At 43.7% G+C, this 17,573-nt stretch overlaps 1 protein-coding gene across 1 annotated transcript in view; it reads right to left on the reverse strand.

Annotated features, from left to right (window-relative positions):
• Nucleotides 1–17,573, reverse strand: part of ntn1b (netrin 1b) — a 48,055-nt gene that overhangs the window by 2,767 nt on the left and 27,715 nt on the right. Inside the window, exons 3-6 of the mRNA XM_084370708.1 lie at nt 17,173–17,361; nt 11,742–11,891; nt 9,544–9,597; nt 7,252–7,326 (exon numbers count right to left, since the gene is read on the reverse strand). Of these exons, the coding sequence (XP_084226834.1) occupies nt 7,252–7,326; nt 9,544–9,597; nt 11,742–11,891; nt 17,173–17,361 (468 nt within the window). The remainder of the gene's footprint in view (nt 1–7,251; nt 7,327–9,543; nt 9,598–11,741; nt 11,892–17,172; nt 17,362–17,573) is intronic.

The raw sequence follows: 17,573 nt of genomic DNA on the forward strand, positions 1-17,573 counted from the left end.
AGGCCTAGTTAACTTAAAGTTAAGAATCAATAGCCTAGTTAACCTCGCTAAAAGAAGGCTAGCCTAAGGGATGAACGCAGTCAGCTATAATTACATGCATTAATAGTTTAAATATTTAGCTAAAAGTAGCCTAATGGATTAATAGCATAGTTGGAATAGTTAGCTAAAAGTGGAAGATAAAGCCGAAATATTTAGTTAATAGTAATAGACAAACAGTTGAAGCAGTTAGCAACAAGTAGCCCTTCTGTATAAGATAGTTAGCTATTATATAGCTATTACTATAGCTAGTAATTGATATAGAGGTTTAGTAAAAAAAATAATTAAAGAATAAAGATTTGAAATAGCGTAGTTAGCCTAGCTAAAAGTAGCTTCGCTAAAGGGCCGATGGTAGTTAGCTAAAAGTAATGCATAAATGGTTTCAATATTTAGCTAAATCTAACTGACCAAAAAACTGACAGAAAAATGGGTGCAAAAAATATGTGTAATTATATCAACTTATAATTAAAACTGTTAAATAACATTCATTTTAAAACGAGTTTAAAAGACCAAGTTTGGATCAGCTGCAATGGCAATGAAGGGGTACTTGCAATCATCTGACAGGGCTGCGGAGTCCATCAGACATAAACTGAAACACCTCCTCCTTTAAAGTGTTGGCATCTGTGTAAGGCAGCAGACAGATGCCAACACTTTTATACAACTTTGTATAAAAGCTCCAATAAAACCTGCTGTATAAACATGACCCAGAAATTTCTGACTTTGTTGCGTGTCACTGGTCCCTCCCTTCATCTCTGACCTTTGCCCTCTCCTTGTTGTGCTCCTGAGCATTCTCCCTATTACAGCAACAGTTGCCATAGCACTCCCTGTGTGAAGACAACGCTTCCTGATGGAGAACATCTGAAAGCACACTTCACAGTGAGGGGCAGAGAAACACTTATCCTAAGGGTGGCCAGGCTCACAGTAGAGGTGATATTGGGTAACATATGTCCAAAAGAGAATTTTTATAGAAAAATGGCACATCTGTTAACAATATAGGACTTAATTCTCAACAAAATCATTTCCAATTGGTCTATCAGGTGTTAAACTGGACTCGGAACATCTGAACATTAACAACCTCTGGCTAAATCAAGCTAAACCTGGTAACTATTGGAAAACCACTTTAATTTTCATACCAGGAAATGAGTAAAGAAACTCCCCTGCACGGATTCTCTGTCGGATGAAGCAGCTATTACGTCATCACACTGATTGCTACAAGAGGCAAACAGCTCAACAGCGATAGAGCTAATCTGTGCTTGAAGTGAAGTGCTTTACCCCATGGGTTTAACTAGGAATGTGCTATTAACGTTTAAGTGTGTGGTGTGTGTGTGTGTGTGGGGGGGGGTTCGCTAACAATTGTGAGATCTAATCGAATCTGGAGAAGATTGGATCAGACGATGGGAAAGACAGTCGGTTGGATACGCATGTGAGGAATCTTATATTTATCTTCGGCCTTTAATGCTTCAACCAACCTTTGTGATGATAAACTCTGAAATGTATTTCGTGGTAAGTCAATCTTTCTTTGCCTTTCTGGCTTAACATGATCACTTTAGGTGTTCGTCGGTCAACCCCTGCTGCTGCCAAGAATGAGGAGAACCGGAGGAGCGGGGTGTTTGAGTATGTGTGTCAATGCATGGTGTGAGCAAATTGCACACAATTTCAGAAGAAAGAAGGTTTGTTGGGCTGAGTAGAGCGAGCTCTCACAGCCCTGCCATTCATTGCAGCCCTCTCCTTCATCCAGACACATAAAGGGTGCGTGAGAGGAGGGGGAGGAGGGGCCACTATTTGTCTTCCCAGCCACAGAAAAAGTTCCAGGAGAATCGGGATGTGTTTCCGACCTCATGAGCTATCCGGGTTCTGCTCCCAGAGCCCCATCCAACTTCACAGCGTGAGAATCCAGCGGAGATAGCGCTCTCCTCTCCAGGCCGAGGAGGAGACTCAGTTACAGCATCCTGGCTCGGTCTACCTCTTTTCCTTTCTTCTTCAAGTATGTTCTCAGTCTGCGCCGTGTATTTAAACACACACAGATCCACGCACGCACACACCCTCTGCCTCTTGGTTTGAGCTAAGTAGCCACCAGAGAGACACTGAGAGCGCGGGGTCAAACAATCTATTACAAAATAGTGCGTGCTGACACTGTTTGAGTCGTCAGACAGTGAGAGAGAAGAGATAAGTGTGAGATGATCCCGCTCCTGCACAATGGCTGCCAATACAGCCTCCCTCACAGCCAGACTTCCCACTGGGTTTATCTTCTTTGGGCAGTGTGCTGCAGCTTGACACTGCATGCCACCAACAAGCAAGGGCTAATGAAATTAGAGCTCGCTTAATTACCGCACTGAGGCCCCTGTCCCCTCTGGTTATCAGCTGAGTGAATGATCAGGGACCTGTTACCCTTGGGTGAACGCAGAGGGGTGGCCATGGAGGCTGGGGGGCCCTGTCTTTGAGCACTATCCCGGAGCGTCTGTAAACACGCGGCCCTTTGATTCATTGTCCTCCTGGTGGCAGGGAGAGGGAGGGTGCGTGTGTGCAGAGGCGGGTGTCAGGCGAGAATATAATCCCTTTGTGTTCTCCGTCTCCTTAGCTACGGCAGTGATGAAAAACAAAAATTGAATAAACAAAACATATTTCTTTCTCTCCGGGTGGCAATCCGTCACCGTCTGCCTAATTTACCACCTGTTTGTGCCGCGAGGAATGCTCGGCGCCGGCAGAGCGCACAACTGTGTTTAAACAGAGGGCCCCTTCCCGTGACCCCCGGGGGCCTGCATCACCACTCACACATGGGGGTTGTGGCCCCCTGAAGAACAGAGGAGAGACTCTGAAGCCCCACAAAAGCGAGGCGACAGGCCTGAGAAATGAATTACACAGAGGCAGGGGGAATGCATGCTAAGCAATGATGTGTGCCATACTGCCTCAGCGCGGTTCAGGCAGAATCATCTGCTTCCAGACTTTTTTTTTAGAGGAACTTCAGAGGAAACCGACAGGAAACGCCCGCTTTGCTTGAATCAGACAGACTGATTTATAGATGCAGGGCCTGTCTCAGCTCTGACGATTAAGATTTAAGTCACTGGAAATATGAATAATGGCTGCGTTTGGCTTCCCAGCAGAATGCAACAAATGGCCTGAATTACTGTCTACTCAGCTGTAAGAGGGAATAAAATACGTTTGGCCAATTTTCAGTTGGAGGCTGTTTAAAGTATATGAAGTATATGTTTTTCTGACAGACTGATGAAGTTTCACCGATGATGATTTTGAATGGGAGACAAGTTCGTCATCTCTGAATGAAATTAACACTCAGGGAGCTGACAGGGTTCCAGCAGAGCTAATAGTGATGGCAGTTAATGATAACTTATAAATGCACAAATTAATAAAACATGAAAGAACACTTTTAGGCCCAACCCCAATACACTCCTTGCCTCTATCACTTAACCCTAGCCCTCTGTTTTACACTTTCACTCCTAGGGTTAGAGTGTCCCGATTCTTGTAGGGTTAGAGGGGTAGGGTGAAGTGTTAAGGCTACATTGCCCTCCAATCGTAGGCAAACCAAGGCTTATGAGAGCTCTCTATTGTTTTTGGTATTATGCTGCATTTAGTTGCATTTAGTCGTTTTCCAACTTTGTGTGTTCATGTGCGTGGGAGCAATTTGGACGCCAAAAAGAAGAAGCATGTTATTGCTCAGAGCATACAAACAATATATTGACAGCTGTTTCTAATAAATGATACAATGTCTATACAAAATATAACTTTGGTAAAAGTTACCATCGACCCAGTGTTTACATCCGTCCGCCATGTTTCAGCATCATAGGACGTCAACTCGGCGACTTTCTGAGTTGTTGTTCCGGCTTGAGATGGCGTTCACATCAGAAATACGTTTTTCGCATAATTCTGACAGCTAGTGAATGCTTCATTATATTCTTTGTCTTTATAACAAGCAAAAAAACATTCGCCTTACTAGCTAGCTAGCTAACGTTACATTGTTTTTTGCATGACAGTCCTGCATTTTAACATGACATGAACATTTTAGCTTTGATGCCTGAAATTTAGCTAAAGCAGTGAAGTTGCTGCACTTTGTACCGCTACTCTAATATCAATGCAGATGGCAGGATAATACCACAAACTACTGTGTTAGCCTACAAAGCACTGCTAGTGACCAGGTAATGAAGTCGTGTTCCTTTATATTTGATCACTTGATATCATAGCGTGAAGTTATAAATGAATTACAAGCATCTGTGGTCTTCTATCTCAATCAGAAAAATGGCAAATGGCATTGACATCATACCAAGATTGCCACAGTAATGTAAGAAGCAGGCATAATGGATTTTTTCCAGTCGCGTCTGTTTGCATAATTGCCGTCGAAGACTACTGATGACATATGAAGGTCTTGAAGAGTTGTCCCATTTCATAGAGGGAGATTTCAACCTCTACTGCCTGTAACTCTATAATGAGGGGCAAGGGAGCACTCGAAGACGAGGAGCAGGGATGAAAATTGGAGATGGGATTGAACCTTGCTGTGTGCTGAGGGGATACAATACTTCCAAAAACCTGGCTGAGAGGAGAGTATATCCTGTGTCACGTTGGATCTGCCTCAAAGGGTTTTTCTTTTGCCTCTGTGGTTTACAGATGTGGATCCACCAATAACACATAAAGCATTATATTGAGATGATTAATGGTGCAGAAAATCCAAAGAACGGATCGGATCATTTGATATGTGAGTGAAAGTAGAGCTACACAGTGGGACAGTGCGATGAAAAAAATAATCGGCTGCTGCCTCTGTTGCAGCCCTGCATCCTCCTGGGTTGGAATTACAGGTATGATGCTCCTCTAGTGTTGTGGTTTGTGTTTGAGGGATAATGGATCGGTATCATCAATCATAAAACATCAGATTTCCTTCTTGTGCTAAGTTGTTGGTGGTTCCAATAATTTAGTTTCAGAACCTGTAACATGATATTTATTTGCCTGCCGCGGCTCTGTTAGATGTGTTTCAGCTGCAGCACTTGTTCTGTGGATTCAGTGACAACATAATGTGTTTGCTGTGTGTTTTGGCTTCTCTTATCAGTTTGGGATTTGCTCTAAAACGGCTAAAGGTTTTTGCCAAATGCCTCAAGCTGACTGTGCTGGACAAAGCTTATCCACCGTTACTCCTGCAGTCTGTTCCTCCTCTACAGTGTCCACAGGGGTGCAAGTCTACCATGTGTTTACCATAGTTCAGACATCCACACTTTGACTCTTTTATGACTGGCCAGAGAGGAGGTGCTGCGGGGCGGGAGAAGCTGACACGACCCAGGGGGGTGCAGAGGCTTTCACTGGAGGATAGCAATTACACATTCTACGGTTAGTTAGTGAAGTTAATTTGGAAAAAGACCTTAAAGAAATATTCAGCTTGTTCATATTTCATTTGTGTGAGCTGCCAGGAACAAACTGTTGTTGCTCCGGTGTAGGCTGCTCAGTACGTTAAAGGAATACTTTGAGAAATGTGTGTTTTTGTTCTCTTGCTGAGTGTTGGATAGCAAAATCGATGCCACTCTCACCTCTGTACGGTAAATATGTAGCTGGAGCCAGCAGTTGATTAGCTTAGCATAGCATAAAGCCTGGAAACAAGGGGAGACAGCTAGCCTGGCTCTGTCCAAAGGTAACAAAACCAACCTTTCAGCCCCTCTCAAGCTCACTAGCTAACGCGTTATATGTTGTTATATTTCTCAGCCAGGATGTTACCGTGTCAGAGTCAGGCTAACTGTTTCCAGTCTTTATGCTAAGCTAAGTTAAGTGGCTACCAACACCAGCTACATGTCTACCTGGCAGTTATGAGAGTAGTATCTACCTTCTCATCTAACTCTTGACAAGAAAGCAAATAAGTGTATTTTCCAAATGGTCAAACTGTTCCTTTGAGACATGCCTGACCACTGTTTGCTTGTCAAACCACGTTCTATCCACACTTTATCACACTTTTTAGGTATTTTTTCACAAAATTACAAAACAGTACAGTGCTGTACTGGGAAACTCTTTCTTTCCTTCGCTCCAGTTAGCAAACAACCCCACTCCTTACCATGAACATCTGGTAAGGACTGTGGCTAATAGTACATTCATGTGGTGTCGGGATAATGAGAAAAATGAGTTGCCGGCTGGGAAAATTCAAATGAACGCCCCCTCAAGTTGGAAAATCACCTTGGAAAGTCGCCGGACATTTTGGTACAGGACGTGCCGGCTTTGACATCATGAACACAGGAACATGGCGGACGAAAGTAAATGTGTGGTTGACGTATTGCATGTCAGCTTCTTCGCTCACATGTAATTTGAGACATGGTACTAGGTTGTAACTGTTATTTACTGTCCCACGTAAAGTGACCTAGATTAGTTAGAAAAGTTATATATCAGGTGAAGCGATATATTAGTAGTTTTAGTGAATCTACTGGTGCAGCAACACATCTGGAACGAGATCACTTTGTTTAAGAGCACATCGTCTTTGTTTCTTCAGCTCTGGACATGGGACCATCTGAGGAGCATGTGACCACACTATAAATCTATAGATCACTTTGACAGATAAGTTAGGATCCTGTTTGATCACAGCGGGGCTTGGCTCCATTCTGTTGCTTCCATCCTTCTCTATGATCTGTGTTTCACAATAGATAAATGGTCACATAATACAGGTGTATAGCCCGGCCTGTCTCTGGAGTATATTTCTGCTGCTGTATGGCTGTTCAGGCATTCAATAGTAATTTGATCAAGGCTAAATGATACCTGCTGCATCTGCACAAAGCCCCTCAATTGACTCAATGTTATACTCTTGCTGTTACTCGATGACAGCAAATCATAGAGTTGTCAATGAAAACACCTGTTCTGTGTGATCACATCAGCTGTGTCAGCATACAGAATGAGCAGTTACAAGCGACAGAGCACTGGCTGACGGTCAAATGTCTTGAAAGGCTCCGTTTTTGCCGTCCAGACATAGAAAATGATCCACTCTGGGGAACATTTTTGAAAACCTCCGTTTTGAGGGATGGGAATTGTCTGCCCGATGTGTGTGGAAGCCCACAAAAGACAAAAAATAAATGTTTTCAGATTGATCTGAATTCGAGGACACTGCCTCCGGCTGTTTAAGCAAGCCATTACAGAAACCAGGGTGTGGATTGGCTCTGCTTGGGCTCTGATTAATTGAGACGTCTGACCTCTTGACTGCTGGCTGACGTCTGGCGGCACACATTCCTGCACATTGGACTCACTCACCGTAGTCTTTTTTACAGTACTTCTTCATGGTGATCTTCATCTTTCCCTTGGAAGCTTTACAGTGAGATTCGCAATCTAGGAAAGAGAGGTAAAGGGAGGGAAAGACAGAGTCAAAGTTAGATGGCTGCTATTAAATCATCAGTCTTTAAATGTGGTCCCTTGTGTCACACTATTTGTGCCCCCACAGTCGCCGACATGCCTTCAAAGTGCCACTGTGAAATGGATTATGGCATACACAGATCCTCCTGTGTCCGTCAACACACTCCTACTATACTCCTCCCAACTTTTCCACTCCAGCCTGCTCCCTCGTCAGTGTCCTGGCATGCATTGTCTGCGCTCCGAGGGCGACGGAGGTCAGCCCGGCACAAAAGAAGGTCACGGGGGAAAATTAGCTAGTGACCTACCAAAAATTAGCGGGGACCCTGAGCGGCATCTAAACCACATGAGAACTGAGACTTAATGTTCTGTGGTCCCCAGGAAGCCTTATGATTAATGTCCTTGCGATATATCCTTTACACCAGTGTGTGTGCACCTGGGTTAGCTCGCCAAAGGGCTTTATCGACGGCCACTGCTGTCGTGCTGTCACTGCGCCAGGTACCTTTGTAATGAGGGGTGTTGGTGGGACAAGAGGCCAAACTGAAAATTGAAATCATTTGTTCCCTACGCTTTCCACTGACTGACACAAATTGGAACCAGATCATCTCCGAGTGTTGCCCCCCTCCCTCTCCGCCTCTCCCAGAGCAATAAGCCTTGTGCTCTTTTTCTGGGGGGTGGGGGGGTGGGAAAGCGGGGCTGGGCAGTCTGGAGAGAAAGGAGGGGGCAGTTGAGAGAGAGGGGGGACCTTTCAGCTTGCCTGAATATGGACAAACTTCATTATTTCTTCCAGCCCTCTGTCCAGTCTTCCCCTTTCTTTCCCATTATACTCCGTGTGAATGAGGTTGCCTGGGTAATGATTGAGGAAGAAAAAAACGCCCCTCTCCTCCCTCTCAAAAAAAAAAAAAAAAAAAAAAGAGCGTTTGGGACGTGGGATGAGGATCGAATTCATGTATGTAGAGAAAGCATTTCTGGTGGAATGCCGGAGCTGCTTTCTCGGCTGGCGGGAGAAATAAGAAAAGAGGAAATCCCAAAGTAAATGAATTTGACGAGTCCATATCGAGCACGCCTGATTTCCATGTAAATGAAGTGCTGAGGGCGGGGGGCCTCTTTATCTCCCGCTGGCCCCTGGGGGCCTTTATCATACCTCCCTTTGATAGCTGACGTTGCCCATTAGCCCCTTAGCGCAATCGCCGCACTGGGCCATTACACCCGCAGCTCTCATTAAGGTCCAATCTCCTGCTGCGAGGACAAACGCCCCCTTTGTGTGTCTCTGCAGCAGTGCCACGTTCATTCTGCAGGGTCCCTGGGGACCACACTGCTCCTAATTTGGAGGGTGGTGACTGTGTGGAGTTTCTGACAGGAGTCCAAACTCCACACAGCCTCGGCAGTCACTATAGTAGGAAGTGGGACTCACAACAAAGCTGAATGAAGTCACTGGCGCCACTCTCATCAGACACTGATCGATGATCGGGGGTGACTCAGCCTATTTAACCAAACCTTTATCATGGTAAAAACTAATTGATTTACTCTAATTTAATAAATACCTAAACAGCCAAGGCAACAGGTTTACAGCCTGTTTGCTCCCATCTTATTTCATTTACGAATAGTAATAGTTCGAATCTAATCAGGCAGTAAAAGACAGATAGAGAAACTAAGTTGCAGGTCAATATTTTTATTGCACATCGTCTAATGTCAGCAGCCCAACATGGAGACCCATGTCAGAGCACATGAACAATAGGGTCGGGCAGGGCTTCACTGTCGGCACAGCCAGCCTAGATTGAAATACAAACTGGTGCAAATGAAGCATGTAATCAGATTAGGGCTGAAACCCTGGGGAGGCTGCTGGGCAGGCTGGGAATACAGGCAACGAGGCCACAGGGAGAACTAGCAAAATATCTGGAGTTTACATCAGCGGCAGTCAGACCTCACTGACTTGTGTTTAGTTGAGGGGGGGAGACTGTGAACGTCTGGAAAAACTTGCATGTGCGAGAAATGTACAGTTACTTGCATGAAGGAGCAGTTACATCAAAAAAACATAAAAAGAAATAACACTTAATTGTGCAGGTGAGCTTGAAGTTGGAACATATCATAAAAATAAGACTTTAAAGGGGCACTGCGTAGTTTTGGAGAAGAAATTGAAACTCAGAAATGTAATATTTACAATATTAATGAGAGTATATACGATGTGTTACTGACCTGACGGCTCCTCGTAGCTGCTGTAAGATGCTGTCGGAGATGCAACTGGGATCTCTGTGACACAGAGAGGAATGGATTCAGACTTTACAATGTCATCACCTTATAATGCGCACAGAATAAAACTTATTGTGATGAGGAATAAATGTAGCTCAATTTCCTGGTTATTCTCCGAAGAGCATGTGAGAACCTCAGAGTCCATATGCATTACACTTAGGGATGGATTTACCAGGATGTCTTGTTAATGAAAGCTGATTCTGACACACAGATGTGCTAAAACATGTGCATCGAGACTCTGAGTTTCCTATTAATGCTCCGCTCCCTCCTGATTGTGGTATGTTGTAAGTGCAGAGAGCCAAGGCCGCCGGTCTTGTTAAAGTCATAGCTGGCAGGGAGCTAGATATCACAAACATTTAATATCATACTATTAAACCAAAAGACATTATCTCAAAAAATATACGAGAAACCAAATATATTCTCCTTTTCAAGAGCCCCGCTTCCTCCAACTTTTACACCACATTTGTTAGCTTCCCAACAAAATTAAAGAAATCCTGTTCCAGCAGGTTCACAGGTTTAAATTATCGTTGTGGATCCTCGCCAAACACATCACTCTGAGGTCCACGGAGACCATGTCCAATTTCCACACAAGACTTTATCAGATATGTCAACCCGAGCAACAGGGTGGACAACTGGTGGCGTGTACACGTCCTGCCAGACATCACTTATCTTATCTGTCCGTGCCAGCCAGCTACTTGATGCTCCTAGCTAAGCAGCTACTAGCGACCCATCTCTGTTTCTGTGAGGCGTTGGCGTTTATTGCCGAGGGCCTGGAATCTGCAGGCAGCAGATACAGCCAATAAACATATCAGCCATCATTCCCTTGGACTCGTTCTGGGGATTTATTGTGAGACGGACTGTTAATGGTGCTGAAGGCACACAAGGCCATGTTAGGCGAGCTCTAATGGTCTGTTTATCCAGGCTCTGCTTTAAACAGCCAAAATATCTGTCCAAAATATCTCAAAAATAACACAAGATGAGTGAGAGCCATGCATTCATGCATAACAAGCATGTCCTCTTGTCCTTTTCAGGTCTCGTCCTGAGATACGGAGGGACTTATCAGGATTTGCTTTTGCTGACAGAGTCCAGGTACCACAGCTTGGACAGGAGGATTTAGCTGAAATATAGACACTGTCCTGTCAGCAATTTATAACATCTAATAATATCAGCCTCAATTCATTTGAATGGATCCCAAGCACTTAATAGATGCACTGATTTAAATCTGACTAAATTAAAACTAGGGTGGTAAGCTTTCCACTGTTGACTGCTGAGAGCCGGAGAGTCCAAAATGGAGGGCACGTATTTGCGGTGCGTCACCACCAACTATTATTCAGCCTCCTAAGTCAGAGAATAAACTGCTTCTCAAAAGGGCACTGGGCTGCAGAGAGTTAATGACAGGAGTCAATGGTACAACATCCTTTGAGTAAACTGTGGGAACTTATTGTCCTGTTAAAGCTAAACTAATGTGTATGCTTACTTTATTTGGCCTCTTTAATAACTTTTTATTGAACAAAATTGTGTAAAATGATAAACATAACGGGAGAGGGGTTAGAAGAAGGAACGATTGTCACTGTTGTAGCTCGCAGCTGCAGTGGAGAGCTAACTAGGCCAGAAAAGTAGTCGCTGCATCACTGAGCTCCAATACAGTAATAAATAACACTTCTGGTGTGATGAGTCCTTAAGTGTGTGTGTTGGTGTGTGACCATGGTCAACTGAGCTTGATCAAGTTTAAAATATTTTATTTTAGCTGAACTGTTTAGCTTTCAGCAGCAGGCTACCAGAATTTTAAGATTTGGAGCCTCTTGCATTTGTAGCACTGATTCTTTAGCTAACAACTAATAAGTCTTCAAGCATGGTGAGGCAGAGCGCCAGTCAAACAAAGGGATACACTGCAGCCAAATGGATTTTTTTCACAACTTGGCAACCAAAAAGATTTCTTATGGTAGGCTTATTATTGCTGATCCACGAAGAACATATATTACTGGTTTGTTAACATGAATAAAACTGTGTGAACTATTTGAAGTGGTTCTCACTAAGACAGCGCACCAGATGCCCTGAAGGAAGTTGTTGTTTGTGCAGTGAACACAGATTAATATTCTCCGGATCGGGTCTTTGTATACAGAGGTGGTAGAAGTCGGCCTTACTGATGCAGGGGGCGATGGGGGAGCGGCTCTGCTGGTAGCCCTTGGCGCAGCGGTTACAGGTGATCCCGGTCACTCCGTCCTTGCAGGGGCATTGACCTGTTGTCTGGTTACACGTCTTCCCTGCTGCTCCGACCGGATGGCAATCACATGCTGCGGAGGGAGAGGAGAAATATAAAAGCACGACAACATCAAGCTCCATTGTAGCCGCGTAAACAACTTGCAATGTGAAAAATGCGAACACGAGTGGTTTACAAAACCAGCGCTGTTAGAAAACAAATATCAGCTTTCAAATGACTGCAGCATGTCTCTGGTCTGTCCTCTGCTGCTGACTCTACATATTCCATACAATAAAAGTAATCTTCGCAGTAAAACCTTGTGAGAATCATTCACATTAGAGCAGGCTGTGCTTTCCTTCCAGACCATCACAGATGGGGAACTGGGCCTTGCACCAGCAAAAAACCTCAATCAAATTACCCTGCTTCCCTCCACCCATTACAAGCTGAGGATTCTTCATTAGGTCTGCTCTGGAAGGCACGCAGAAGAGTAAATAACTTGATTAATTATATTTCCCTCTCTCCGCACAGTATCACTCCACTGTGTGTAACACAAAATGTATGTCGGTATGTGTGTGTGTGTGTGTGTTTAGGAGCGAATGTGTCTTTGAGCTCCTTGAGAGCAGGCTTTGTGTCCTCTCCACCGTCGTGATCAGACACACTGTGTGCTCTTCAGATTGAGTTTCCAATGTAAAGCTGTTGGGCAAAGAGTTCCCTGCAAATACCGCCTGAATAATGTTTCCCATTAATGGACGAGTGGAACTCACTTCAAAGTCTGTTTAAGCTGTTAGTTAGGGGGATTGCAAGTTAAATGTGAGAAATTCATTCTCTCTCTCTCTCTTGCTCTGTGTGTGTGTGTGTGTGTGTGTGTGTGTGTGTGTCTGTGTGTGTGTGTGTGTGTGTGTGTGTGTGTGTGTGTGTGCGTGCGCTCTGCCAAACGTTTACCATAAAGCCAGTGTTTGAAGTGGAAGCCCAGAGTCCCTATTAGCCCTCCATGTGTTAGATGTACCAGCAGAGTCATTTGAAATGTGCTTGAAGTGGTCCAGAAGAGGTTGGAGTTGCTTTTGGTTGGAATTTATGGAGCTTCACGAGCATTAAAAGATGCTTATTAAATCTAACTTCTTTGTTTTCCTTCGTCTCGATGTGTATTGTAAAAAAGCTTCGCACACAGTTGCTGAAATTAAACTAAACTGTGAAATTTTTCGGGATCCAGGTCATTTCCTTTGAGAATTAAACACGAGTGAGATCTTGAGGTGTTTAATGGAAACTTAAAATGCAATAAAATGATCGGTGACATCACAGCATCAGCATGGCTAACAACAACAACGTCTGGCTGCTGAAGTGTGTTGGTACCTACCAGCAATCAATGAAATAAAAATCGGATAGTAAACTCATGTCTGGGCATCACCTTCTAACGCTTTTACAAATATTTTAGGGTGCGACCAGAACAATGAGATTTTATATGTAAAATCCAACATTATGAAGTTGCAGTCTATACCTACTTTTTAAAGCGATGGTTTGATATTTTTAAAAAATACTCTCGTTTGCTTTCTTGCAGAACTACACAAGAAGATTGATACATCTCTCATATCTGTCCCGTAAATGGACCAAAAACTTCTGGGTTCTGCTGCAGAAGAGGGGCCCGTCTTGCTTTATCTGACAGAGGTGGCCCAAGTGTGGCACTGATAAACTACAGGGGTGGCATTTTTTTTTTTTTTTACATAATATTACATTAACTTACTGGAAGTGACTTACAATTGGTGCATTTAAAAGATTCCAAACACAACAGTGTGTCCAACTAAACTCATCCAAACTAAGGTCCTGCCTCGCATTGGGCAGGCAGCCAATCATACTGTACTTAAGAAGCCAGCGCTGCCCCGGACCCGCCTTCTGGACACACCACTGCAGAAGTAACACACAGTGACACTGGTCACAATGTAAATAACTAAAACACCCAGCCTTGGAAAAGAGCTTTACTTAACTGTATGTTGTGTGGTTCACTCCATATGTTTAGTTAAGGAAAATGATCTAATTAAAAAAATATATTATATTATATATTATATTGTTTGTTTGTTAATTCAGTATTTTTTTGTTCTCGCTTTGGATCTGATACCTGCAGAAAACATAGTTGACTGTTAACTAGTACATTATAAAGGATCTATTAACTCGAGCAAGCATTTTTTAAGTAAGAACTATTGTCACTTGCTGCAAAATGTTAGTTAATTGTTGACATACAGTCATATGTAACTCAGTAAATGTCTTCATAAGAAACTCATGATTAATTGCCTCTTTAGCTGCTATAAACTGCTAACATGTTACTTATTTGTGCTTGTTACTGTCTTATAATCTGACAATGAATGTGTTTATTATGCTTTAATTTACACTTATATAGTCTTCTTCATGTTCATAAGTATCGTATACCTATTGACTAATGCTTATTACAAGGAACTTACTGTAACTATCACTGCTGTTACCTTCAGACAGGTCCAGGCTGGCTGTTTCCTCATTACCAGCCTCTGTGCTGAGCTAAGCTAAACATCTGTTGGCTGTAGCTTCATATTTACTGTACAGATGAGAGTGGCATCAATCTTTAGGCACAAAAAGCAAATAATTCAATTTTTTCAAAATGTCAAACTGCTCCTTTTAGAAGCTGCAAATTGTTGGATTTACTCTTCACAAAATGGACTGAATAAAGTTTCTAAGCAATAAAATATAAGAACGCTGTGGTACTGACAGGTGGACTGACAGTATTTCATACCACTGCAGTCCCCTGATGCAAAACCACAGCAAGCTGGACACATTAATTAATTTCCACCTGTGGCGGGGGGCCTGTGGAGCCCAACGGTCGCTGAGGGAGATCGGAGGAGTGCGGTGCAGCGAACCATGTACCAGCTTCATCTCTGTGGAATCGCTGTGCCTAGTTAAAGGCTCAGACTGCCAAACGTACGAGGGGACGGGGGGAAAAAAAACAAACTGTTAGGGGCGGGGGGGCGTGCACTGTGGTTCTCCAAGAGCCGTGTTTACACTGCGCTTGATGAGGGGTGAAGTTGTTAATCTGGGAAATAAAGCATGAGGCATTCCACGCTGCCACAGGAGATGTAGGCGCTGTATGGTGCGCGGGAGCCATTTTTTCCATTTTACTTCTAACTATTAAGTAAATCGTTGAGAGGACATTTTGTTGAGATGTGGAGTGCTGGTGAGGGAGGGGGGGTAAAGGAATGGGGAATGAAAGCAGACTTCCTCCTGGCTGTGCTGGCACGGTGCTGTGTTTCCTGTCCAACAACAGCAGAGTGGGATGGTTGGCTGATTTGAACAATAAATATAGCGGTTTCTAACTGATGTCACATCACCCTGCTTTTGTCACCTGAGGAGAGAGGCAGCAATCAGGCGGTTTGGGTTTGATCCCGGAGCACCGAGCCGGGTATATGTGGGGATCGGAAGAGGGGCTTGAACTTTTCAGGGTACTGATCCAGCTGTTTGGAAAGACTTTGCAGAGATCTATGGATGTTGCAACATCATTAGGCAAAGTGTTACACTGGCTTGCTCCCAGCTTCGTCCCCCTGAACCTAACCACTCCCAAAGTATAGCTTGTGAAATGTTTAAGCTGGCAGAGTGAAGCTGCAAAGAAACGTCTGTCGTTTTTTCGGCGAAGTACAAATGATCTATGAAGCTTGTGTTGAATCCCAGCTCTCTGTTTGACAGTGATCTCTGACTGTCTCTGATATAAAGAAAAAAAACCCTCTAAAAATGCTTTAACAGGCCCTGTTGCCCGCGTTTTCTCTTTCATTTCATTCAAAGTTGAATGAGTCAGAGTGAATTAGGAGGGGAGGACTGTTGCGGCATGCAGTCGGAAATATCATGTTGCCGTTCCTGTGTTTGAACAGCCAGCGGTGTACCAAGGATAGGGGCACCGGAGGATAGGCATCCTGACACCCTGTCACCAGGCAATCACAGCTCGGCGGTGGGTATTGCTCAAGACCACAATATGTGTGTCTGCCCAGACTCACTCATTTGTCATTATTATGTGGTAAGAAATTGGGACGTGAGTGCACAACAACATCCAATATTGTTTAGTAGCATATGAAAAGTTTAAGGTTAATTTCCCCATTTTAAACAGACTGTAAACAGACTTTCCCTGCAGAAACGACAACAGTCATTAACATTAATGTTCGTCAGTGGTTGTACGGAAACATACTGTCACAAAGACAGAGACAGGCACGGATATGCTCAAGTATTTAGTGCATTTATGGGATATTTTGCTGGTGAGTGTGTAGACAGACTGACTGAGTGACAGCAGTGTGTTTGCTCAGGAGCCTGTCTTTACTCCCCGAGGAGCTGCGAGACAGAAGGAGCTCAGCTTTTGTTCTCCCCGCACATTAATCCTCAGCCGCCTGCTCTCAAACCTGACGTATGTGCTCACACCTGTGTGCCGTGAGTTTGAATAGCGGGGAGGGACGATTAGCGAGTTGTTTCCACTAGTCTGTTGGGTGCATCAGCTCACACCTCGGCTCTGTTTGTTATGTTTGTCTTGTCAGGGATCCACGGAGGACCTCAGATAGCTCGGAGGCGGCACGGGTCAGCTCACAGACACCCAGACAGGTGGGCGCTTTGCTCCACAACTTTTTAAAGAATTCTTTTAATACCTGAAGTGTACTTTCTTTGATGGCAGGGTGGCGAGGATGAATTGAGGAGTCAAAGGGTTCGTGAGATGATTAATGGAAGAGGAAAGAATAACAAATATGGTTCTGTAAGACAACTTTATGTTCATATTTTGGACGTTTCTTTAATCTTTGTTGTTTCTTCTTTGGTGAAATTGCTAAAAATTGATACCGTACACTGTAAAAACTGACAAGGTGATCTTAGAAAACCGATTACCAAGTAGAAGAGACTAATATATGATATAATAAATTTTAAGTTGTTAAAGATTTTCAGCTTGTACAACTTAAACTTACAGCGTATGTTACAGCGTACATCCCATTAAGAAACTAGGTTACCTGACAACAATAGAAGTTGACATTACTTTTAAAAGTAAGAAAACCGATTCCCTCAGAATCATCTAGTTAAGAAGACTATTATATTCAAGTTTTTCAAGCTAAAGAGTTTTAACAAGTTAAAATTATTAGTCTACTTGGTTATTTTGAGGTTTAAAGTAAAGTCACTTTGTCAGATTTTACAGTGTAAGAATTAGTACGTCAGAATTGTATAGTACATTACTTGGTTACTTTCCACATTACTGTTTAAAACATTACTGTAACTCTGACTTTTCGAGGAAAGTGTTGAATCTATAACCACATTCTTTTATTTAATAAGACGCACACTTCAGCGGCGACTGTGCACACATAATGTTAAAACCTCCAACCTCCGTCACATCCTGTTACCTTTGCAAGCCCTCCGATGAGAGATGGACTTGGTCATGTCCCTGTAGTAACCCTCCTTGCAGTAGTGGCAGTGGCGCCCCGCCGTGTTGTGACGACAGTTGAGACAGACGCCGCCGCTCCTGCGGCCTGACAGCTTGTACAGCTCCATGTTGAATCGGCAGCGACGGGCGTGCAGGTTACAGTGGCACGCTGGGGAGAGAGAGAGAGAGAGAGGGTGAGATTGTGACATTTTGCAGATCAGTTAGTCATAATGCCTTTTAGCGAAATTATACATTCAGTATTTAAACAACTCCATGTGGCACGGTTGCCATGTGGAAACCATGTAACTCCAGTTTTGCTGATGTTCATGTTTACCCTCCAGTTGCATAGTAACTCAGTCCCCCTGTCAGCGGAGAAACTCT

The sequence above is a fragment of the Pagrus pagrus genome (assembly GCF_965226575.1).
Source record: "Pagrus pagrus genome assembly, chromosome: 13".
Classification (NCBI taxonomy): domain Eukaryota; kingdom Metazoa; phylum Chordata; class Actinopteri; order Spariformes; family Sparidae; genus Pagrus; species Pagrus pagrus.